This window comes from Elgaria multicarinata, chromosome 9 (genome assembly GCF_023053635.1).
Source record: "Elgaria multicarinata webbii isolate HBS135686 ecotype San Diego chromosome 9, rElgMul1.1.pri, whole genome shotgun sequence".
NCBI classification, from domain to species: domain Eukaryota; kingdom Metazoa; phylum Chordata; class Lepidosauria; order Squamata; family Anguidae; genus Elgaria; species Elgaria multicarinata.
The window spans coordinates 98,507,110-98,532,262 of NC_086179.1; the positions used below are offsets into that span (position 1 = coordinate 98,507,110).

Sequence of the window (25,153 nt, forward strand, 5' to 3'; positions counted from 1 at the left end):
TCTGAACACGCTCCAGCTTGTCTTCAGCCTATCAAATTAATTAGGAGGGTGGGGACATAAGATTTTTTGGATCCCTGGATCGGAAGTCAGAAACAGTGCTCTGCCTTGGACCCAGGAATCCTCCTAGTTGCAGCCTGCATGGAGAGAACTGCAAAAATGCCACTGGAGAGGAGGGAAAGTGGGTGGGAGGGAAGGAGATCTGGGGAGGCTGGCTCACAAAGAACCTTTTGGCCACCCCACACTCCTTCTGCCCACTCCACGGAGCCTCACCTAGATGGGCGAAAACCCCATTTGGCAAAAACGCGGAGTGGGAGGAGCACGGAGGCAAAGATCCTTCCTGCCTTCCTCCCGCTTTGCACAGGATGCTCAGCAGCCTCGGAGTTCTGAGGCTGATGGGCCTCCCAGTAGGACTGCAGCCTTAAAGCATTTATATCCTGGCAATTCCTCTAAACAGAAGCCATTAGGATGAAAGAATCTTATCTTCAGACGTCTTAAGAATGTATCCATGTCAGAGATGCATTTGGCAACACAACAGCTGTGATTTCAACAATATAACTTTGGGGCGTTGGGGATAATCCCCTTGGGAGTTCCCACGATAGAGGATGGATGATCCGCCTGAGACTGCAGCTCCCACTTATTCCAAAGGATAATTTCTTGTGGATTATGCCTTTAATATAGTGAGCCTTGTACCCTTTTCTAAAATGTCCACTTCTGAAAGGATCTGGGGGTTGAACATGTTGCTTATTCTGCATTGAGCTCAGTGGAACTGTTGAGTAAACCAATAAGATTGGGCTGTTAGTCTCTTAAATATATTTTCATTTACTGGCCATGTATGCCCCTTCTCTTTTTGCTCTCTAACTGCCCATTTGCTCGCTCGCTCTTTTCGGTCTCTAAGAAATAATTAAAAAATGTTTATTTTTTTAAACTCTAATTTATAAATAAATTGAACATTAGTGAGTGCCACCTTTTAACTTATTTGCTTATTTTCCTACTCTTACCAACAGCCCAATTACCTTTTCTCTTTTTTTTAAAAAAAACCCAACCCCCATATTGATGCCGCCATGCTGGTACTGGGGAGCCCTCAAATCCCTGCGTTTCCACACCTTCACATTGTCCCCATGCGACGAAGAGAACACGGGGGGGGGGTTGTGACATGAGGGAAGGGAGGAGCGGCTCTGCTACACCACCAGATGGGCGCCGCTGCGGCTCAGCACATCCCTCCTTGCCCCCCTGACCTTTCTCTCCAGGGAGGATCAGCTGATCTTGGTTCTCCCTGGAGGAGGAGGAGGAGGAGGAAGAGGAGGAGGCCCAGCGGCTGAAGGAGAGAGGGAGGGGGTTGTGACAGGAGAGGAGGGAGGAACCGCTTCCCCACTGTCCCAGCACAGCAGGCCCCGTCCATTCATATATTTTTTTATGGTTTTTATGGTTTGGCCATCCCCTCCCACATGTCCCAGCCGACCGCGCGTGGCTCCACTTTGTTTTGTTTCTTTCTTTTCTTTAACTGCACTGCTTGCTGCACTGGCCCCTCCCCCTGTTGATGCCGATGGTGACCCAATCAGGGTTCGACAGTGAGTGGGGACATGCCTCCGGCGAAAAGCCAGAGGAGGGGGGTAGATGGAAGATGCGGGTCTGCATTTTCAGGCTGGTGTAGAAACAGCCTTTATGTTTCCTTTCTCTCTCTCTCCATGGTTTTCTATTCATGCTGATTGTCCATCCTTTTGTCTAATGTAGATTTTAAGTGTTTCTTATGTACCTTTTCTTTTTGATCTTGTAGAGTGAAATGGTTTGTTGACAAGATAACAACAATAACTATTATAATGAAATGTTTAATAATATATAATCTGATTCTTATTTTTCACTCCTAAATATTTAAAGATTTCTGATGGTTTCAGTTTTCTGTTTTTCGAAACCTACTGCTCACTGAACAGTTGCAATCTTTGCTCTCCTCAAAGTAGCTCATTTTAGAAGAAATGCCAACAAATGTATAAAGTTGACAAATCATTATAAGCAGGGCTAGACAAAGGGAATTTGCTACCAAAGTGACTGCAGTACATAAACTGGGAAATTTCTTGCAAGTAATCTGTGGCACAATTTATAGATTCTATGCAACTACAAACAATATCTCTGTAACATTTGAAGAATCCTGGCATGTACATAGGCATGCGCAGCACATTTCATTAGGTGGTTCGGCCAGGGATTTTTTAAAAAGGGTTTCACAGCACATAATTAAGACAAACCTGTTCTACATAACATCTTAATATTAAAATCACTGAAATAAAGAATGGGAGACATTCATTGTATCTGAAGTTAACACCACTGGCTATGGAAGTTAAAGAAGTATGGCAATAGGGGAAAGTTACATGTATTCCATTAGTCACCAGCAACACATCATATTTTTTTAATTCTTTTACAGAAAATATTCAGAAATTAGGCCTACTAATTGGTTGCATGAAGGAAGGTCTTCTTCACACAGCACATAGTTAAGTTATGGAACTCTCTACCACAGGATGTGGTGATGACCACCAATCTGGATGGCTTTAAAGAGGGTTGGATAAGTTCCTGGAGGCAAAGGCTATCAATGGCTACTAGCCCTGATGGTTGTGTGCTATCTCCAGTATTTGAGGCAATAAGCCTGCGTGCACCAGTTGCTGGGGAACATGGGCGGGAGGGTGCTGTTGCACCATGTCCTGCTTGTTCATCCCTGACCGATGGCTGGTTGGCCACTGTGTGAACAGAGTGCTGGACTAGATGGACCCTTGGTCTGATCCAGCATGGCTCTTCTTATGTTCTTAAAATACATCCACACCAATATCAGGAAAGCTGTCACACTTAAAACATATTCAATAGTCAGGAAATTTCTGAATCAGTAAAAGACAGCATGAGTTGGTAAAGCCCATCATGTTCATCGAGAAAGACCACCACTCATAAGAAAAGAGAGATGATGATAAATAGTAATGGTAACCCTGTTAATTTTTAAAAATGATTTTTTTAAGAAGGATGAACAGTTTTCAGCAATTGTTTCAAAATATACAACATCCCAATTATATCAAACAAATTGGAGATGAAGGTCTATGGGTCAAAATGCATTATTTAAAAATGAATTACTGTTTTCTAGCACCAACTAGAGTTCCACTTCTTCCTTTGCACTACTCAAGCAAGTGAGCCAAACCACATACCACAGAGGATGACTAAAAACAACTATCTATATCTATGTTGGGAAAGAATTTCCTTCATGACTCAAAATTCCTGATCCCACCCAGCAAAGGTTTTGGGAAATCTCGCTCATATTGGCATAGGTTGAGATATTTTGCTGGTCAAATTTACCATCAGTAGAACTCCAATGGAAATACCTTAACGGAAATGTCTTTGTGATTTTTAACAATTTTACTTTGGGCTTTCAGTCTAGAGAAACTGCAGGTGGATGATATGAAATAACTAACAATTACAGAAGTGAAAACCCCTTCTCCATCCCACACCCCACCATGCCTATTGGCACAAGAGCTAATAGTTAAATCCAAAAAAAAATAATCAGTGACTTTGTTGGAAAACCTTAGGAAAATTTAAAGCAGTTCTGTGATTTGTATCACTGCTTCAGTGTGCTGAACTATCCTTGCTATTTTATGAAAGGGGTATGAATTTATTTATTTATTTATTTATTTTTAGTTTCTTCTATTTTATTTCTATGGAGAAAATAAATGTAATGAAGTCCAGAACTCAGATGCAAGGAGTGGAAGGGGGGAAATCAAGTCAGGGATTTGGATTTTTAAATTGTTGAGGGGGGAATTTACAGACCTGATAGTCCCCAAACTTTTTGGTACCAGGGACGAGTTTCATGGAAGACAATTTTTCCACGGATCGGGGTGGTTGGTTGGTTGAGGGGATGGTTTTGGGATGATTCATGCACATTACATTTATTGTGCACTTTATTTCTATTATTATTACATTGTACTATATAATGAAATAATTATACAACTCACCATAATGCCGAATCAGTGGGAGCCCTGAGCTTATTTTCCTGCAACTAGGTGGGTTAGGCTGAGAGACTGTGACTGGCCCAAAGTCACCCAGTGGGTTTCAATGGCCAAGTGGGGACTAGAACCTGGATCTGGCAAGCCCCAGTCCAACACTCAAACCACTATGCCACACTGGATTAGACAATGGCAGGGCCTGTCCCCATAGAAAATGAATGGAGAACCTCCAGCCCACAGGCTGGATGCAGCCCCTGGGGGTTTCCATCCCTGTGCAAGCAAGCTTCTTTTGCTGTTAACTCTGATCACTAATTGGGGATAAGAGGATATTTAAAAGCATTTAACCTTTAAATATCCTGCAAAGAATGGGATAGTTGCAAAGATTTTGAGCAGTGCCTTTTGCAGGCAAGAGAGATGCTGCACAGAATTAAGATGTGCATTTTACAGACCAGAGGATTGCTTACTTGTGAGTAGACATGCAGAGACTTGAATTTGGGATGCTCTTCAAAAGTGTTGCAGAGTAATTCATTCAGGAGTCTTGTCCTGCTTGCTTCTGAGTAGGGCTAGACACACAGAGAGACGCGCGGGCAGGCAGTGCTGTTTGCACCTGCCCGGCAGCCAGGTAGAGCATGCTTGCCCAGAGCCCCCTTCCTCCTCCCTCAGCAGCAGGAAAGGAGGCGCTACACTTGCGCACACGAGAAGGAGCGAGCAGGAGGAGCAGGAGAAAGAAGGCAGGGGCAGCCACAGCTCAGTTTCCCCGCAGTCGAGCACTGCGCAGCCGCCTTTGGCCCGCGTTTCCCCCCACACACACTGCAACGGGAAGTTTCCCCGGGGTTACCTTGTTCCTCCTCAGTTGATGGCCCTGGAAGAGAGGCTTGCCCAAACACGTTTGAAGAGTGGGCGGGGCTTAGCAGCGGATTAGGGGGTTCAGTTGAACCTGTTGAACCTGTTGTCTGCACGCCAATGGGCATGTACCTCTCAGACTACACACTTCTTTCTTTGCACCCAGCAGAATTTTTCTATCCATGTAATCTCTTGGGCAGTTTGAGCAATCAGGTTGTCCCTGAATCACAAAGAAAAATTCAGTGAAAAACACAATGAAAACTCACTTTTCAAAGATCATTGATCTTGTTTCTGAGTGAAAGTAAGGCTGTAAATTGTTTCTATAACTTTTGAAAATGAATAGAAATGAACTTTTAAGAACTGTAAGAACCAAAGAAAGGCCTTTGATGAGGATATTAAAGTAGAAAATAAATTTGGATTCTAAATTGAAAATGGGAAATACAGGTTTAAGTTTATGGCTTTAATAAATTGCCCTGAGTGGGTTCCTTGGAGGAAAAAAGGCCAGATATAAATGTAATGAATGAATGAATGAATGAATAATATTGGAAAACCGCTTGCAAAAATTTGTATACTAGGTAACATTATGTACAAAAATGTACACACAATTTTTTATGTAGATGATAAAAAAAGTCACTAACTGATATAGAAATGGGATGGAAGGAATTGAGGATAGGAAAAATGAGAAACTGAGAAGACGCAAAATTGACAGTTTTGTTCATCCCTAATCCAAGTCTTTTTAAAGCTGCAATTCCCTGGTGGCTTCTACATGCATGAAAACTAGGCATCTACTGTGTGTTTCATGTACCTGGTGTGTGGCTGCATCTGCTCACTACAACAAACCTTTTAGATGAACTTTCAAAGGGTGATTTTACGGCAAAAGTGCATATTTTGCAGAGCTCTGTGATTATTTCCTCCAGAATTTCTTTTAACCCTCAAGCAGAATCTGAGTGGACGAAGGACACACGAAGACAGGATGCTTAATCATCTCCCCCGATCCTTTTTGAACTCAAAATTGTAATTTCCAAGCTGTTTATTCAGCCATCAGTGAAAGCCATCATCACATCTTTCTCCCCATGGCTGAAAAAGCATCTGACCACAGGGGAAGAGTTAAGCAGCCTCCCAGCACTGGACATTCTTTCAGATTGCTTTGTGCTAGAAAAAGCATAAACTCTGCAGAGGAAGGAACTGTAGATCTACACATAACATGTATTTCTGAATTTGTATCTCTGCATGTATATCCTACCACTTTGATAGTTTGTGGTAGGTGGGATTGGAAGTGTTGAGTTTAACTGTGAGAAGGAATTAGTAAGGTGTTTCTTGGAATTGGTCTTGGAGCAGAATAGGGGTGTGTTGGGAAGGTTTCTACAGCAGATAGTCAAGATATTCGTTAGATTAAGCTTTGTGCAGCTCACTTGCAGGACAGCTTAGATGATGGGGAGGTGGGGTTATTTGTGAAATACTTTTCTATTCCTTAGGGGAAGTATTCTATAGAATAACTATGACTAATCTTTCAAACTTTATTTTATGTTTTCTTTCTTTAGAAAATATTTTGGAGAAAAAATTGGAATGTATTTTGCCTGGTTGGGCTTATACACAGAGTTTCTTATTCCATCTTCTGTAGTTGGAATCATAGTGTTCCTGTATGGATGTCTAACCATTGAAAGTGACATTCCTAGGTAAGGTTGTATGTATACAATATAGGCCAATGTGCTGTGCTACTTGGCAATGACTTTGTGTATGCCAAAATGCACCTGTTTATAGAGCTGGAAACATTACAGAATGTGGGCTTAACTCAGGGAACACCCAAGAAAAGAGAATGAGAGGGAGATTTTTGCTCCTCTGTCATCCTTGTCCCCCAAGAACCCAAAGATACTTCCACCATTCCTTGACTGTGTGTTTTCTTCCTTGCTGCTTCCTACCATTAGAATGCTTTATCTTAAATGTTTAAATGCCCATTAAAATTTATCTCTCAGTTCTGGCATTATCAAATGGATCTCTGACCTCTACCCATGTCACCATCTGAATCCCATGTCTTAATATGCCTGGGCTCTGAGCGCCAAAGGAAACATGATGTTCAGTTGTGTGTAGCTGATCTCCAACATTGCCTTTTCCCTTTTCTTCTACACAATGCAGCCATGGAGGCCGTTGTCTGGAGCAAAAGGCTAGTGCAGGTGGAACAGGCAGCTTAAAAGATCAGATAAAAAGCATACAGCAATGAGCTCTATGCCTACTTTGGCCTTTAGACTGCAAGCCAGAAGGCAGAATTTATGTCATCATCATCATCATATGATACGTGGTTAAGTAGTGCACTCTTTGTTAAACACATAAACAAATGTATTAGGAACTGTGAAGCTTTCCAGTTACAGTATGGATATGACTTCAACGTTGCCTCTTTACCCTACATTATAAAATTTGAAACTATATCTTTGGAGATCCACTAAGTGCACCATTTTTGCTTTTTTTAAGAAAAAGCCCTACTTCTAAAACAAACATTTAATCTTCGTGTCTTAAGAAAATACTTTCTTCTAATAGCTAAGTAGTAGAATATATGAGAAAACTGTATCTATAGCACCCTCTGCTGCCCTTTTAAATTTGGAAAACTTATCATTATTTTTGTTAAGAATCAATGCTAGTGTTAGATTTAAAAGAGAACACTGCTTTTATCATTACTATACTTCAACAACTCCATGTTTGAGAACTTGGGTATAGTATGCAAATACTAGGTGTAGGTGTCCTTTCTAGTATTATGGCTTTTCTGTGACTTGGGTTGCCTTAAGGGGACAATTCTGGTGGATTGTGGGCTGTGTCTGTGAGTGTATGCATACACATGCACCCCCCCACCCCCAAAACGCAGGTTAGATGCCATTCCTGGGGGAGGAGAAGGCTAAACCTCTTCTCTTTTTGCTTCCAGCTTGCTAGGACAGAAAGAAGGAGACGTACTAAAGCCTCCTCTCTGCCCCAGCAACCCCAATCACAATGGCTGCTTCCCTTCCACCATTAGCAGCACATAAGCAACAATCTTGGGTGCTTTGGGGTCCCTGAGGGAGAGGGAGGCCAAAGCGAGCTGGGTCAGTGGGGCTGCAGGGAAAGTGAGTGGGACTCCGCCAAGCCATAAGGAGGTGCCTACAGCCGGTGGGTCAGAGGCTGACACCTCTGTCTTATGGCTATAACTGGCAGGTTTCTTGGACTTGTCAAAGGAGTATCAATAGCCCAGAAGTTATTTGCTTATCGATATGGAATCACTCTGGGATATTTTAAACAGAAAGGGAAAAACAACAACTAGATAAGCGGTTAATGGGATAGCTCCCTGTCTAGGGAATAGAGCCAGTGTGTCATCACAGCTTGAGCACAAAAGTGAAAAGGGTTGCACCTGAGCCTAAAGGTCCTAGTAGCAGCATTATGGGGTTGGGGGTGGTGAGAGTGTTGCCTGCTGTGGGAAAGGCCTTATTGAAGAGGTACCCTCCCCCACCACCCCTCAGTTCTTTTTCGACTGCTATTGTGGCAACTCATGTTGCAGTTATTTAACTTCTGTTCTTCTGCACTCACTGAAAGCAAGTGTGTGAATTTTCAGTAGCAGAAAGTAATTGAAGAAGCACCAACCCTTGCAAATAACATTTCCCCTCATTGTTGAATTTTGCTCTCCATAGCAAGGAGATGTGTGATCAACATAATGCTTTCACCATGTGTCCTCTCTGTGACAAGACATGTGACTACTGGAATCTTAGTACTGCTTGTGGTACTGCACGTGCCAGCCATTTATTTGATAACCCTGCCACAGTCTTCTTCTCCATCTTCATGGCACTGTGGGGTAAGTTTTGCTTTGAAGGTTTGTATACTTCAGGAAAAACTGTAAATGATAGACTAATGCTGAGAACAGAACTCAATGAATGAGTGCACTGAAAAGTTATGGCACACCACAAAAGCAGTACTGCTATGGTTGTAACTTGTTATTGGTACGGAAAAGTGGCAGCTCTTATTTTCCTGCGAGTAAGTCTCATTAAACTTATAAACAGACACATATGTAAGAAATAAAAGCTAGAGGGAGCAATCCTATGCCCCCTAGACAGCATCTGGATAGTTCAGTTCCCTGGCTATGAGGTCAGAACAGGGCTCTGAACTTGAAGCCAGGAATCTCCCCCTCTCCCCCTTACAGCCAGCGTGGAGAGAACTGCACCAGTTGCCTGTGTTGGGAAAACAGAGGGCAGATATGGGAAAAGGGGGATGTTCCTGGGGGTGGGCAGTCGAGGAGACTGGGGCAGCTGTGCTACAACCTATCCTATGGCCACCCCTCTCCCTCTGAGCTGCTGCTGCTAGATGGGCAAAATCACCCATCTAGCAAAACTCAGGGCAGCTGGAGTACTGAGGCAAAGATTGGAGGCTACTCACTATCCATATAGGATTGTGTCCTTAAACTATTATTTATAGAATCAGTGAGGGAAAATTTAAATTGAGTTAAGCAGTTTGTTTCTATTTATTTGTTGCAAATATTTTGATTCTTATTAGTTACTGCAGCAAGGAACGAGTGGTGGGGTTGGTCTGACAGTGTGTAGTTGGTCTTCTTTATTGACTTGTTATTTCACTCTTTCTTCAATAAACTCAAAAAGATACCTACACTGGGATAATATTTATTTATTTATTTATTACATTTCTATACTGCCCAATAGCTGGAGCTCTCTGGGCGGTTCACAAAAATTAAAACCATTCATAATATAAAACAACAGTATAAAAACCATAGTATAAAATACAATAAAAAAGTTCAACCAGATAAAAACAGCAGCAATGCAAAATTACAAATTTAAAACACCATGTTAAAATGTATTTATAGATTGTTAAAATGTTGGGAGAATAAAAAGGTCTTCACATGGCGTCTAAAAGCATATAATGTAGGTGCCAAGCGAACCTCCTTAGGGAGCTCATTCCACAGCCCAGGTGCCACAGCAGAGAAGGCCCTCCTCCTGGTAGCCACCTGCCTCACTTCCTTTGGCAGGGGCTCACGGAGAAGGACCCCTGAGGATGACCTTAGGGTCCGGGCAGGTACATATGGGAGGAGGCGTTCCTTCAGATAACCTGGCCCCAAGCCGTTTAGGGCTTTAAATGTTAATACCAGCACTTTGAATTGGGCCCGGACCTGGACTGGCAGCCAATGAAGCTGGAAAAGGACTGGCGTAATGTGGTCTCATTGGCCAGTCCCTGTTAGTAAGCGTGCTGCCCTGTTTTGTACCAGTTGAAGTTTCCGGACCATTTTCAAAGGCAGCCCCACGTATAACGCATTGCAGTAATCCAAACGAGAGGTTATCAGAGCATGGATAACTGTAGCTAGGCTATCTCTGTCCAGATAAGGGCGCAGCTGGTATATTAACCTAAGCTGATAAAAGGTGCTCTTTGCCACTGAGTTCACCTGTGCCTCAAGTGAGTTCTGGACAGTTCTGGATCCAAGAGCACCCCCAAACTATGGACCCGATCCTTTAGGGGGAGTGCAACCCCGTCCAGGACAGGGCAAACATCACCTCGCCGGACAGAAGAACCACCCGCTAACAGTATCTCCGTCTTGTCTGGATTGAGTTTCAGTTTATTAGCCCTCATCCAGTCCATTACCGTGCCCAGGCACTGGTTCAGAACAGCCACTGCCTCACCTGGGTTTGATGAAAAGGAAAGGTAGAGCTGGGTATCATCCGCATATTGATGACACCTCAGTCCACATCTCCGGATAACCTCCCCCAGCGGCTTCATGTATATGTTGAACAGCATAGGGGATAAGATAGAGCCCTGTGGAACCCCATAGCTTAGGAGCCACAGCACTGAGCAATAATCCCCCAGCACCACCTTCTGGAATCGGCCATCCAAGTAGGAGCGGAACCACTGCAATGCAGTACCTCCAACTCCCAGCTCAGACAACCTATCCAGAAGGATACCATGGTCGATGGTATCGAAGGCTGCTGAGAGGTCTAGGAGAACCAACAGGGTCGCACTCCCCCTGTCTCTCTCCCGGCAGAGGTCATCCCACAGGGCGACCAAGGCAGTTTCCGTTCCAAAACCAGGCCTGAAACCCGATTGAAATGGATCTAGATAATCCGTTTCATCCAAGAGTGCCTGGAGTTGTCCTGCAAGCACCCGCTCAAGCACCTTGCCCAGGAAAGGGATATTAGCCACCGGCCTGTAGTTGTTAACGTCCTCCGGGTCCAGATTAGGCTTCTTCAGGAGTGGTCTAATTACTGCCTCTTTTAAAGAGGCCGGCACCACTCCCTCTCTCAAGGAGGCATTTACAACCTCCTGGACCCAGCCGGCGATCCCCTCCTTATTTGATGTAATGAGCCAAGAGGGTCAAGGGTCAAGCACACAGGTGGTCAACCGGACTTGGCCAAGCACCTTGTCCACATCCTCGGGCCTCACTAACTGAAACTCATCCAATAAAACTGAACCGGACGGCGCTCTGAACGCCTCTACTAGTGGAGCTGCATTAAGTGTGGTGTCCAATTCATGACGAATCTGAGCGACTTTATCTTCAAAGTGCCGTGCAAACTCGTCACAGCGTGCTACCGAGGGTTCCACCATCTCTCGCCCTGGCCCAGAGTGTAACAGGCTGCGAACCACCCGGAAAAGCTCCGCCGGACGACACTGAGAAGATGCAATGCTGGTGGAAAAGAACTGCCTCTTTGCCACCCTCACCGCCACAGAGTAGGCTCGATAGTGAGCTCTAGCCCGTGTTCGATCAGACTAAGCACGAGTTTTCCTCCACCTGCGTTCTAGCTGTCTCCCCTCTTGCTTCATTGCCCTCAGCTCAGGTGTATACCAAGGAGCTGACCGGGCTCTGCTCAGAGGGAGAGGACGCTTGGGCGCGATCGTGTCAACCGCCCAAGTCATCTCTGCATTCCACAGAGCGACCTGGGCTTCGACAGGAGCACCAGCCATACCAGCAGGAAAATCCCCCAGAGCCCTCTGGAATCCATCGGAGTCCATTAGCCTCCGAGGGCGGACCATTTTAATAGGCCCCCCACCCTTGCAGAGGGGAAAGGCCGCCGAAAGTCTAAACCTCAATAGGAAGTGATCTGACCATGACAAGGGGGTAGATGTTAATTCCCCCACTTTCAGACCAACATCCTTCTGCCCAGTCGAGAAAATCAAGTCAAGTGTGTGTCCCTTTGCATGTGTTGGGCCGATGACATGTTGAGATAGCCCCATGGTTGTCATGGCGGCCATGAAGTCCTGAGCCACCCCAGATACAGAAGCCTCAGTTGGAAGTTGAGATCCCCCAGAACCATCATCCTGGGGGTCCTCAACACCAAATCTGAGACAACCTCCGTCAGCTCAGGCAGGGAGACTGTTGGGCAGCGGGGTGGACGGTACACCAACAGAATCCCTAATCTGTCTCGAGTACCCAACACACAGTACAAACACTCCAGACCAGTACTCGACTGAACAGGAAGCCTAGAGAGGGAGATTGTATTTCTATAGACTATGGCAACCCCCCCTCCCCGGCCCTCAAGTTGGTGCTGGTGCTGCACCCAATACCCAGGAGGGCAAAGCTGGGTGAGAGTAACCCCTCCCAGTTCACCCACCCAGGTCTCCGTGATACATTCCAGGTCAGCCCCCTCATCCAAAATCAAATCATGGATGAGGGAGGTTTTATTTTGCACTGACCTGGCGTTCAGCAGAAGCACAACCAAACCCGAGGGCAAGCTGGTAAGGCTGCCAGGAACCATTTGGTTGGGGGAAAAACCAGAAGAGGGGATAGCTGTAAGAAATCTAGCCCCTCTTCTCCTCATCTGGTCTGTTATTCCCCCATCGCCATACCTCCCCTTACCCGTGACCACAGCTATGTGAGCACCCCCTTGCCCCCCTGAACTCCCCAGGCACATATTTAAAAATACAAACAGTAAAATAAAATAAAAAGAGATAAAGCACCACAACTTGCTGCTGTTAATCTGGTTGTTAACCAAAGGTAGCGGGACTGGTGTCTTCTTTCCTCTGCTGCTGCTCATTGCGATGCCAAGTGCGACGCCAAGTGCACAGAGGCGCTACCCCTGGCAGCCTGGCCTTATACCTGTTGGAAAGGAGAGGGCAGTCAGCTGATGTTGATGTCCGTCAGGTGGGGTGGGGGGAGTGTCAGTTTTCTATCTGGAGGGAGTGGAGAGGCTCCTCCATAGGGGCAAATCGGACTAGCCCCACCTCACCCCACCCCAAGAATAAATAAATAAATATTTCATTACATTAAATTAATCAGTTAAAGATTTCTGTGTGACCTAGGCTAAGTCACTGACTCATTAATACTGTTTCCTTTCGGCTGGCCAGTCCCATTGCTTCTCTCTCTCTCTCTGTCATGTCGGGGTCCCTAGTTTCAAGCTGGCTTTTCCATTCTGGCCTCTGATCCTGTCTGGAACCGTGGGAGGGTTCTGACTCACACAGCAAGGCTTCCTGGATCCCGTCTTCTCAGTACAGGGAGGGCCCAGTTACTAGTTTCACTTTGGGGGCTTCTCCTCAAAGCTTTCAGCTAGTGGATGCCAGCAGTTGTAAGGCGATTTTCAGCCAATCACATAAATCCTGTGAATCTTGTGTGAGTCGGAACCTTGGATACCTCTTGTGTGCTGCTTCCCTCCAACTCTATTAGGTGGGCTCAAATAGGAACCAGTTGCCCTATTAGGAAGAAAAGGCACAGTTGGTGTAAAATGTAGGCCTGATCTAGTAGGTTTTGAGGGTCAAATATGTACCCCACTTTACTTTTCCCTCCTTACAAGAAATTATATTCAAATTTGTGTCCCTTCCTTCCAAGGAGCTCCAAGCGGCAGACATGCCATCCCCTCAAGCCTCTTTTATCCTCAAAAATCTTGTGGTTAAGGTGTGAGATAACAAGTGGCCTAAAATCTAGCTACATGGCTATGTAGGGATCTGAAGTGTTTAACTTTAGCTTTTTTCTTGATAGAGAAAAGAACATAAATGCTGTAAAGTATAAATGTATGCAGTTCAGCACTGTGGTTGCCACCCCTCAAGGATGGGCTTGGATTCTCTGGAAATGAGCATAAATTTCAGGGAGATATTGAATGCAATCATTGGCGTGCAGACAGGGGGTTCAGCAGGTTCAGCTTAACCCCCTAATATGCTGCCGCCGCCATGTTTGCCCCGTCCCTGCCAAAATACCGGGGTTGTGGTTACTAGGCCCGCAGCAACCACAACTCCAACTTACCAGGCCTAAATTTCCCCGGCAAGTGGCAGCGGCCATCTTGAATCTCGCCCGAACTCACGCGAGATCTCGGCAGCTGGCTGGGAACTCTGTGAGACCCAGCCAAGAGCCGAGATCTCACGTGAGTTCGGGCGAGATTCAAGATGGCCGCCGCCACTCACGGGAGAAATTTAGGTCCTTGAGAGCAAGGTGAGGGGTTGGGGGCTGCGTGCAACAATGCAGCCTCCAGCACCCCACCCCCCCAGCTCAGAAGAAGCAGAAGCAGCAGCAAGAAGAAGCACAAGAAGCAGCAAGAAGAAGCAAGCAGGAGGAGGAGAAGATAGAGGAGGAGGCAAGACTGAGGTTTGTGTGTGAGAGAGAATGTGGGGGTGCATGGGGTCTTTGAGTGAATGCACGTGTGCATGTATGTGTGTTTTTGGAGTGAGTGATGCTGAGTGTGTGTATGTGTGTGCTGACAGTGTGAGTGTATTGATGTCTGAATGGGATGCCTGGTTGTTTGACTGAATGAATGTATGTTTGTAGTGGGGGTGGCTGTAGTTTTCTGTGACTTGGGGGGATGATTTGGAGACAGAAAAAGTCCTACAGCTCCCAGCATGTCCTAGCCAGCATGTTTACTTCTAAGTAGACATGCATGGGGTTGCACAGGGCTCTTTTCAGGGTTAAGGTTAGAACTAGGCCCAAGAGAAGTCAGCTTGAGTTAGGGTGCAATCCTATAGACAGAAAAGGCCTACAGCTCCCAGCATGTCCCAGCCAGCATGTTTACTTCTGAGTAGACATGCATGGAGTTGCACAGGGCTCTTTTCAGGGTTAAGGTTAGAACTAGGCCCAAGAGAAGTCAGCTTGAGTTAGGGTGCAATCCTATAGACAGAAAAAAGCCTACAGCTCCCAGCATGTCCCAGCCAGCATGTTTACTTCTGAGTAGACATGCATGGGGTTGCACAGGGCTCTTTTTAGGGTTAAGGTTAGAACTAGGTCCAGGAGCTTGTGCTTTTGTGAAGTTAGGTTGAGTTAGGGTGCAGTCCTATAGACAGAAAAAGTCCTACAGCTCCCAGCATGTCCCAGCCAGCATAGATGGCTTGGGCATTCTGGAAGTTGTAGGACTTTTTTTCTGTCTCAACAGGCAGAGAATTGAGCCCAAGGATGGTAACAATATATCATAGAATCATAGAATGGCAGAGTTGGAAGGGGCCTACAAGGCCATCGAGTCCAACCCCCTGCTCAATGCAGGAATCCACCCTAAAGCATCCCCCACAGATACTTGTCCAGCTGCCTCTTGAAGGCCTCTAGTGTGGGAGAGCCCACAACCTTCCTAGGTAACTGGTTCTACTGTCATACTGCTCTAACAGTCAGGAGGTTTTTCCTGATGTCCAGCTGGAATCTGACTTCCTGTAACTTGAGCCCATTATTCCGTGTCCTGCACTCTGGGAGGATCTAGAAGAGATCCTGGCCCTCCTGTGTGTGTCAATCTTTCAAGTATTTGAGGAGTGTTATCATGTCTCCCCTCAGGCTTCTCCTCAAGGCTAAACATTACCTCTGTTTCCTTTCCCCTCCGGGACACTCATACCTCTCCTGTCTGCACCCTCTCTCCCTCTTCTACCCCACACATAGGGGCATTTCTCTCTCTTCTTTCCCCAGGGCTCCCCCTACGCCAATCCTCTTCTTCTGCCCTTATTTTATTTAGAGTATTTTTATTTAGAGTATTTTTATCCCGCACCTCAGCCTAAAAGTCTCCCGGAGCGGCTTACAATTGATCAGTAAAGAAGACTGATGTGCCCTTGTGACGGTTTCCCATCCTCTCTTTTCTCCTTCATCTCCTGTCTTCTGCCAATAGCCCCTTCGCGGCCTTCCAGAGATGCCCCTAGTTCCAGATCTCCTACACTCCCCAAAGTTTTCCAAATCTTGCCAGCCAGCCCTCTCTTACGCTAGGCGTGCAGCCACCCCTCGTCCTCACTATATTCACCCTAGAAGTCTCTCTCCTGGACCTCATTCCAAATTCTTTGCTCAGCAACACACAGGGCAATCTTTTAAAATCATTATTAGGGCATTTGATGTATGGTGTATTCTCTGTATGATGCTGGAACTTAAGATGATACTCATTTTTGTTAATGTGATAGAAACTGTTTTAAATGTGAATCTGTTTTAGTAAGTTTGGATTAGGTCATTATCTGATTAAATTTAAAGATGGTGAAAATTGACTGTATCTTTATATATGCCTGGTTATCACTACAGCAAAAAAATAGTATTCAGAGTCTCAATTTTAAAATGTATATTTTTAAAGTACAGATTACTTGTTAATTAAAAAAAATACAGTTTACTTCAGTTTTCGTTTATTTTGTTTGATGAATGAAAAAAAGTCCTTTATTACTGTATATTTAATCAATGTTTACCTTAAAAAAAAATCCCTGGCTGAACCCCCTAATGAAATGTGCTGTGCACGCCTATGAATGCAATCCTGATATTTTAATAGTTTGCTGCTATGACAGTTAAAGCTGCAAGAGCTCTGCCCTCTTTTGTATCTGGTCACACTAGCATAGCTCCTGCAGCTTTAACTGTTGTGATGAAGAGGGATTTTCACCAGGTGCTGCAGGCCTACGAAGGACACCTGCTAAAATTCCCTTTTTTGTACAACTGTTGAAGATACAGGAGCCCAGTCTTCCTTTCCATAGGGCCACCCTAAACATTATGCAGGACAGAGGGAACTAGACATTTGGGTTCAATTGTTGATGAGAGGTTTTGACAGTCAGAACTTGCAAAGCAGAACAGAATGTCCTGTTTCTAGCTTGCAAAGTTGAGCATTCTGTTACTCACGGTTTCACCCCTCCTGCAGTAGCTGAAAGTGCTGTGTATGTATGTAGTTTTCACTGAAAATGCTGTGCATGTATGTAGCTTTCACTTTACTGACATGACATCCCCATTGTCCTTTGCATAAACGAAACCAGATTGTCTTACCAATATCTGGAATAAAATGCTCCTTGGTAGCATTGAATGTTATCCATTATTACCTGTGTGATAAGGATCTTTAAAGCAAAGAACAGCATGTTACTTAGGCTGTATTAACCTGGCTTCATTTAATGGGTAATGGATATATGTAAGTATCTTTCTTTAATCTCTTGTGCCTCATTGTGAAAGATGGGAGGGATTTGTTATGGTAATAACTGTGAAGGGAGGTTACTCCTGTTACCTGACCTAAACACCTTTATATCTTGCAAAGGGTCTGTATTTGTTGAGAAACAGATTCAAATGTACATAGCAGTTTTACTGGTGGTCTGAGATGCAAATTTTCAGAAACAATCAAAATATTTATACAGGAAATTTCTACTCTGTTTTCCTCACTTAGACTCAAAGTGAATTTCAATTAATACTGCATCATCATGAAAATGAGTACATGGTTCCACTATAAAGTAATACTGAAATTTGTCATATTCCTCAGTGGCATTCACTATATCTTGTTAATGTGGTTTTTCTTCAATGACTCTCCTATCAGCTTTGGGGACTGCTGTTTGGAAGACCCAAAGACTCAGATCTGTTCTATATCTGAATAAGTTTCTGATGCTTTGTTGGAAGTGTGGGCCATTGGACCAGTTGAAATTTGCAATCTTCTTTTAAATTTCAGGCCCTGGCAGTTGAGTTAAATTGGAGTGTTGCTGGATGGTTGGAAGGGGGAGTAGAGTCAGAGTATGTACTGATGCCTCTAGCACATAGGCATAACCAAGCTGATTTCCTCTTTCCCATCAGTCATCGTTCTCTTGCTTTTAAAAGGGTGGTTCTGCTGATGGGGACGGTGGGGTCAGTCCAGGGCAGTTGCTGAAGGCTCTAGCAAGTAGATGGAGCCAGGCTTACTGTCCTTTCCACAGCAATCAGGCCTGGTAGGTAAATTGGACTCACTCGCTTGTAATGGAGCAAACAGGTCAACAGCACTGACTAACTTCCTGCAAATTGAAATTGGATTATAACCAATATCATTAAAGTTAAATTTACAGGATTGAATGAGAAAGTGATCTTCTATTTGAAGTAGGGGAAAATATAACCTCTACAAAGTGGTACAGTGTGATCTTTCTCTCCCTCAGTCATGTATATTAGTAGAATCTTTAGTTCATTTAATGAAACTGATTGGAGCAGGTTCATGTAATGAAAAGTGCTTCTTCACAAAATGCTTAATTAACTTATGGAGGTCATTACCGCAACATTTGATAATGGACATGAGCTTAGAGGCTTTTAAAAAAGGACTGCAGACATTAATGTGAACCGCCCAGAGAGCTTCGGCTATTGGGCGGTATAGAAATGTAATAAATAATGGGGCTGTAGCCTGACAATGGCTGTTACCTCTGACAATACATTGATTTATATCGTACGTCTCTGATTATCAGATTCTGGGGGCACACAGTTCTGTAAGCCGGCTATTGATAACATGTTTTGCTTGTGAACTTCCCAAAGGTATCTTGTGCTGCAAAGAAACTGTAGTCAGGTGAACAAAATCATGCCGGTTAGCATAAAAACAAAGCGTATAGTTTGTTGATTTTGGGGGAAGTATGAAATATACTAATTTCAAAGCAAATTTCAGATGAGCAAATGCTCTGTACAGCTTAAACAATTGTTCCCTATTGGCATGCATTTTTGTAGCAAAAGACTCAATATCAGAAAAGGTCCCAGTTTGCCATGATTGTATGTTACTTATTGTTACTTGCAAAATGTCTGTTTCAATTAGCCAGACTCTGATTTGTGACACATGTCCATAGAGCTATAGATTTGGATGAAGGGGTGAAGTTTACTGTATACATTCCTTCAAGCAAATCCATGGATTTGGAAATCATGGCTACTAAATGTCTGGATATGGTTCGTGCTAGGGGTGGTTGGATATTTTATGTACTGGTTATGTATCATTGCATTCGGGTATTTTGAATATGAAACTTATGTTTTCTTTCTCTTCAGCTACCATGTTTCTTGAAAACTGGAAGCGTTTGCAGATGAGGCTGAGTTACTTCTGGGACCTAACTGGCTTGGAAGAAGAAGAAGTAAGTTTAATTTAAACATTTTCAGTTCCTGTTATTTGCTAATGAAAATAATTTGTTAGACAGGAAGAAAAGGCAAGTTGTGAATGCTGTCCTCTGTATTTTAGACTTTCTACATTTTTGTGTTGAAACTGAAAACTAGAATATTTTAAGATTTCAAATACTTCTGCCTCATGTAGTTGCCAAAGTGTTGTTTGCAGTGTTTAAGAACTTTCCATCAGTTATTGATAAGAGTGTAACTATTTTATATGTACTTCAAGGTTTTTGATTTTAAATGCATTCTCCCTCCCTTTCCATTGCCAAAATGCACCAAGGAGAGTGTAAAGGTTTGACTTGGTTTTACATACAGATAACCGTACCAGTGTTTCCCAGGTGCTTCCTATCAGATCTGTGTGTGCATGAACTCTGAACTGAATCGTATTTTCATGTATTTTTATGCAGTTTGATTATCTATAACTGCTCAGGGATTAATTTTTCCCCACGTTTTTATTTATTTTAGGAACATCCCAGGCCTGAATATGAAACCAAATTATTACAGAAGGTATCGAAAACTAAAAAAAGTCAAATAATAAGTCAAGATGAGGTAAGGGCACTTGGGTTTACCTTCTTTTCCCATCCTTTTCTTTCCCGCAGTCATTCTGTATTTTTACTAGGACTGTAAGTTTTAATGGGTTTAATTGCTCTTTATCCAACTAGAGCTTTAAATGATTGATATTTTTTTAATCAGGGAGACAATTTTTTTGTGGTAGGGCTAAGAGTTATGTCACATTTGTTTCTTTGGGGACAGCTATTTGATTACGATGTGTTCTTATCACTGGAGCCTTCTAATGATGAGTTGTAGCATTTGCTAATTACATTATAATTCATTTGATGCTTTATTATTTAAAATGACTCACAATGTTTTCTTGTAATACATGCATTTATTGACACTTATTTCAAGATAACTGATTAAATAATAAGTTTAAAATGACATAATCGGTAAAGAAGGCAGGGATGGGGAGCCTCTGGGCTATGAGCCTAATCGGGCCTGCTAGGATCCCCGATCCAGGCCACGTAACCTCTCAGGTAATCACACCCCTTTCCTGACATCATCTGCAACTTCATCTTCCACCCATATCACCAAACATTTTGGCCTGGTTTTATTTTATTTTATTGGCATTTTACATGTTTAGGGTTTTCTCTAGGGCAAAGTGAGCAAGGCAATTACCCGTGATGCCAACTACAGGAGGTGACAAGCAGTAGTTGTGGCACGTGGTTGTCTGGGTTTGGCTTTGTTTGCAACTGCACACTATCCCCACTTCCCCCCACCTCCCCTGCCTTTCTGGGGCCATTGCTACCACTGAGTGTGTACTGCTGCTGCTGCTGCTACCACTTCAGCTTCTCCCACATGCACAGATGCCGCTCCAAAGGTCTGAGAGCTCAAAGGAAAGGCTTTGTTAAATAAAACTTAGGTGTGTTTGGAAGAAAAACAATCTGTGTGAGGGGGTGTCTTGACGGTGTTGCTGCGCTGCTCATTCCCTCAGAACCCTGTGGCATCGCAGCTGCAGGGTGGGAGTGGCAAATCTTCATGGCAGGAGAGAGAGCGGGCTTTACAGGCAACGCCAGCAGCCATTTGGCTGATTGAGCCCGCCCTCTGCCCGGCCTTCCCGCATGTCCCCTCGACCTACTCTTGGCTTAGGTCTGCCCCTGGAACGCCCCCAGCCTCCATGCAAACCAACAGACAGAGCACAGAATGGGGCGACCTTGGAGTAAAGGGAAAAGTCACGGTAAGGCAGTGACTTTTTAAAAGCGCAGCTCTGGGAGTTGGGGGGAAGGCCGAGGTGGCTGTGAGTTGGCAGCTGTGTTGTATAAACAAGGCAGCACTACTGCAGAGGCAGAGGAGCTTGAGAGGGCGGGGAAGAGGCAGCCCATCATCCGTCAGTGGCCCTTCTGAGAAGGGAGCGGAAGGACGGCGGCGGTGGGGAAGTGGTGGCTTCTGCTCCCTGAGGGAAAGCCTTTGCCCAGTCGGCCTGAGGTGGTCTTATTCTTATGTTTGTTTAGCCCATCCCTATAAGCACAGGTGCTTGCGTTTTGCTTTTTTCATCTTCCCTCCCAATCCCTTTTCCTTTTGTCGCCTGTCTGTTCTATTGGAAGTCTGAGGGCAGAGACTGTCCCATGGTTTAATTTTTGTAAATCACCTTGGAGCCTTTTTGCCTGTTGGGGGGGGGGAGAGGGGTTAAAAATGCTGAGGAGGGAGTTAATAAAAACCAAAAGCGCCTCATATCCTGAAGAGTTTCTCAACAGCTTAACACCAACAGGAATGTTACAACTGTTAGAACAACAACTCCTCACAAGTTAAAACTTAAAGTAGGTGCTGTAATTATGCTACTACGAAATCTTATGCCATCACAGGGATTCTGCAATGGAACAAGATTAACAATTACATGTCTACAAACACACATCATAGAGGCCTGTGTAATAGATAGATTAAACTTAAATACTATTCTTATACTGCGCATACCTCTAATTCCATCTGATATAAATATGCCTTTCAAATTCAAAAGAAGGCAATTTCCTATATTTTTAGCTTTTTCAATGACCATTAATAAGTCACAGGGACAGACTTTTGACAGAATCTACCTATACCTTCTGAAACCTGTATTTAGTCACAGACTATATGTTGCTCTCTCAAGAGTTCGATCATTGAGCTCATTAAGTGTTGTAAATGAGAACAACGAGATTGTAAATTGTGTTTTCTCGGTTGGACTACTGCAACCTTCTTCTCACTGGCCTTCCTTCTTCTCACATCAGTCCGTTGGTTTCTGTTCACCACTCTGCTGCTAAGATCATCTTCTTGGCTCGCCGCTCTGACCATGTTACTCCACTGCTGAAATCTCTTCATTGGCTTCCAATTCACTTCAGAATCCAATATAAACTTCTCCTGTTGACCTACAAAGCTTTTCACTGTCTAGCTCCTTCCTATCTCTCCTCTCTCATCTCACACTATTGCCCCGCTCGTGCTCTTCGCTCCTCTGATGCCATGTTTCTCGCCTGCCCAAGGGTCTCTACTTCCCTTGCTCGGCTTTGTCCATTTTCTTCTGCTGCCCCTTATGCCTGGAACGCTCTTCCAGAACATTTGAGAACTACAAGTTCAACCGCAGCTTTTAAAGCTCAGCTAAAAACTTTTCTTTTTCCTAAAGCTTTTAAAACTTGATTTTGTTCTGACTTTATACTGTTAGTTTTACCCTACCCAGTGCCTGTTTACCCTACCCTGTGCCTGTTTGCATTCTCTTCCCCTCCTTATTGTTTTATTATGATTTTATTAGAATGTAAGCCTATGCGGCAGGGTCTTGCTATTTACTGTTTTACTCTGTACAGCACCATGTACATTGATGGTGCTATATAAATAAATAATAATAATAATAATAATATTTCTGAAAAGTTGCAGAGAAAGTAATATCACATTGATTGATGAATTCAGAGTGAGGGTCATAGAAGTACCATATTGGGACTGTTCAGAAAACATGCTAAACCATGGTTAGACTGCTAACCATTTTGCAGCAAATGGTTAGTGAGCATGTTTAAACCATGGTTATGAATGGTTAGGAATGGTTCACATGACATGGTTCACACAATATGCTAAGACAATGTTTTGCTCAAAATGCTTAATCACCATGGCTTAGTGTGTTGTTTGAACAGGGTCATATTCATTTACTGACCTCAAGGGGGCTAGTAAGAGCTATTTTAGGCATACCACGACCTCAAGATATCCAGAGATTTCTGAAAACGACCAAGTAATTAGCTAAGTTTTGTAAACACCTCTCAGAGAGCTGTGAGGTCCTGAAGCAGTTGACACATTGTCAGACACTGTGGGAATGGATGGAGCAACAAGAAGATACTTTCCAAAAGATAAAGGAGATGATTGCAACAGCCCCATCTTGAAGTAATCCAGAAGAGCCATTAATACTTCAGTGTGATGCATTAGAAACAGGTCTAGGACTAATATGCTGCAAGGAGGACAGCCAGTTGCATTTGCGAGCAGAAAATAATCCAAAGGCAAGGGCAGAACCAAGGAATCTTCTACAATAATATTATTAGTAAAAGTTTTATTGAAGTGCCAGGTGCCCACGCGTTTTGAACGCAGTTGCGTTCTTCAGGGCTTTATAACGTTAGTACAGTTGTCTGCAGAAGCTGCTAGGCTAGCATGAGCCCTGAAGAAGAATGCAACCGCATTTCGAAACGCGTAGGCACCTGGCACTTTAATAAACCTTCTACTAATAATATTATTGTAGAAGATTCCTTGGTTCTGCCCTTGCCTTTGGATTATTTTTTACTCCCCTATGGGGTTTTCCTTCTTTTTGCACTTGCATTTGCGAGCAGAAACATAAAAAGGGCTATGAACAAATTGAAAAAGAACTACTTGCAATATTTTTGGAATGGAGAAATTTCACCAGTAGACATATGGATGCACAGTAGGTTTCCAGACTGATCATAAATCTCTGGAAAATATATGGGGAAAGAACCTTACTTAGTGCACCAAAGCATCTACAGTGCATGATGATGCATCTGCAGTAGCATGATATACAAATCAACTACTTCCCTTACAGAGACCTAAAGTTAACAGATACCGTGAATCAGGCATACCTACCAGAAGCTGCCATGGAGGGATCAATAGAAGCTGAAGTTGAAATGACCAATACAGTACTTACCCATATCTGAGGAAAGACTGAGAGAGATTCAGCAACAAACAGGAAGGCTGGATCTACACTAGTCTTATAACGTTGCTAGTGTCCCTTTCTAACGTGGTTCTCTGTATCACAGGGCACACTAGCGTTACTTACGTTTAGCTGCAACGGTACTTCAGGGCACATTGTTCAATCCTTTCCGTTCTGCCTCTTCTCTGAGAGTAAGCAGAGCTGCTCAGTTTGCTCCGCCCACTTCCTGCCTCGTTCCTAGCCAGCAATAGTCATAAGCACACACAAACTCCCTCCCAAAACATCTTAATACAAATCCCCAGGAATAGCCTGAATGCATAAGAGCCAGCCACTTTGCTGAAGCTGAGATGGGCTGGGTCTGGTCAGGGTTTGGATGGGTGACCAAGTTGAAAAGTTTTAGCAGCAGCCCCAGCTGTTGAGATTATTTCAAACACACCATTTAAGCCCCGCTGGTCATGAGTTTTGGAATGGGAGTAGAGACCCTTGTTAATTTTCCTGCACGGAGCTACAGCGCTCCTTTGAGCGCTCCTCAGCTCCTTTGCAAAGAGGGGGGAAATGTTAAAACAAAAATCATAAAAAATCAACCGATGACCCAATTCGATTAAAATTTGGTATTTGAATTACTGTGCCAATTTTGGTGTCTTTATCTATAAAGCTTACGCAGATATAAGCATTTGTTTAAAATCCTGCTCCTGCGCCCACAGCAGCGGGTCGGGCGGATCTTTTGCAAAAGGAGCACAATTAAGGCAGGATGCATGGGAGTCCTTCACAATAAAAGCAGATTCTAAGGTGGAAAACTTCTGAGTCCTTTGCATGCAATTGTCAGTGATTGCACAATATAACGCTGGTGTGATCTATCTGCTGTAGCAGATAAGATAGCAAACGGGGCGAAGGAAGGAGAACAGGAAGTGGGCGGAGCAAACCCAGCAGCTCTGCTACTCTCAGAGAAGAGGAAGAGGAAAATTACCGGTAGAAGGAGGCACATGAATCTGTAGCTGCGCTGCAACTAAGAAATAGAACCGGTAAGTACAACTCATTTACAACGTTGGAGACCCAGGGTCACGTGACGCTGTGCGTCACAGTAACCCATTCAAAACATTAGAATAACATCAGTGTAGATTCCCACGAAGACAACATCCTCCAGAGACTAAGGGTTCATCTACACCAAGCAGGATATTGTGGTATGAAAGCTGTATATAAAAGGCAGGAGCCACACTACTGCTTTATAGCAGTATTGAAGTGCACTGACAACTGTTGGGGCCCATTGACACATACCATATACCGCTTTCATACCGCTATATCCTGCTTGGTGTGGCTCCTGCCTTTTATATACTGCTTTCATAGTGCAATATTTGGCTTGGTGTAGAGCCCATTTTATCATACAATATTTTACCTGCTCATCCTCCGTCTTGTACTTTAATAAAAGTTTATCTTTGAGATAATATGTTCATCATTTGTACATAG

At 43.9% G+C, this 25,153-nt stretch overlaps 1 protein-coding gene across 1 annotated transcript in view; it reads left to right on the plus strand.

Moving 5' to 3' along the window:
- Positions 1–25,153, plus strand: part of ANO2 (anoctamin 2) — a 205,830-nt gene that overhangs the window by 63,755 nt on the left and 116,922 nt on the right. Inside the window, exons 9-12 of the mRNA XM_063135031.1 lie at positions 6,353–6,487; positions 8,459–8,619; positions 18,916–18,998; positions 19,495–19,578. Of these exons, the coding sequence (XP_062991101.1) occupies positions 6,353–6,487; positions 8,459–8,619; positions 18,916–18,998; positions 19,495–19,578 (463 nt within the window). The remainder of the gene's footprint in view (positions 1–6,352; positions 6,488–8,458; positions 8,620–18,915; positions 18,999–19,494; positions 19,579–25,153) is intronic.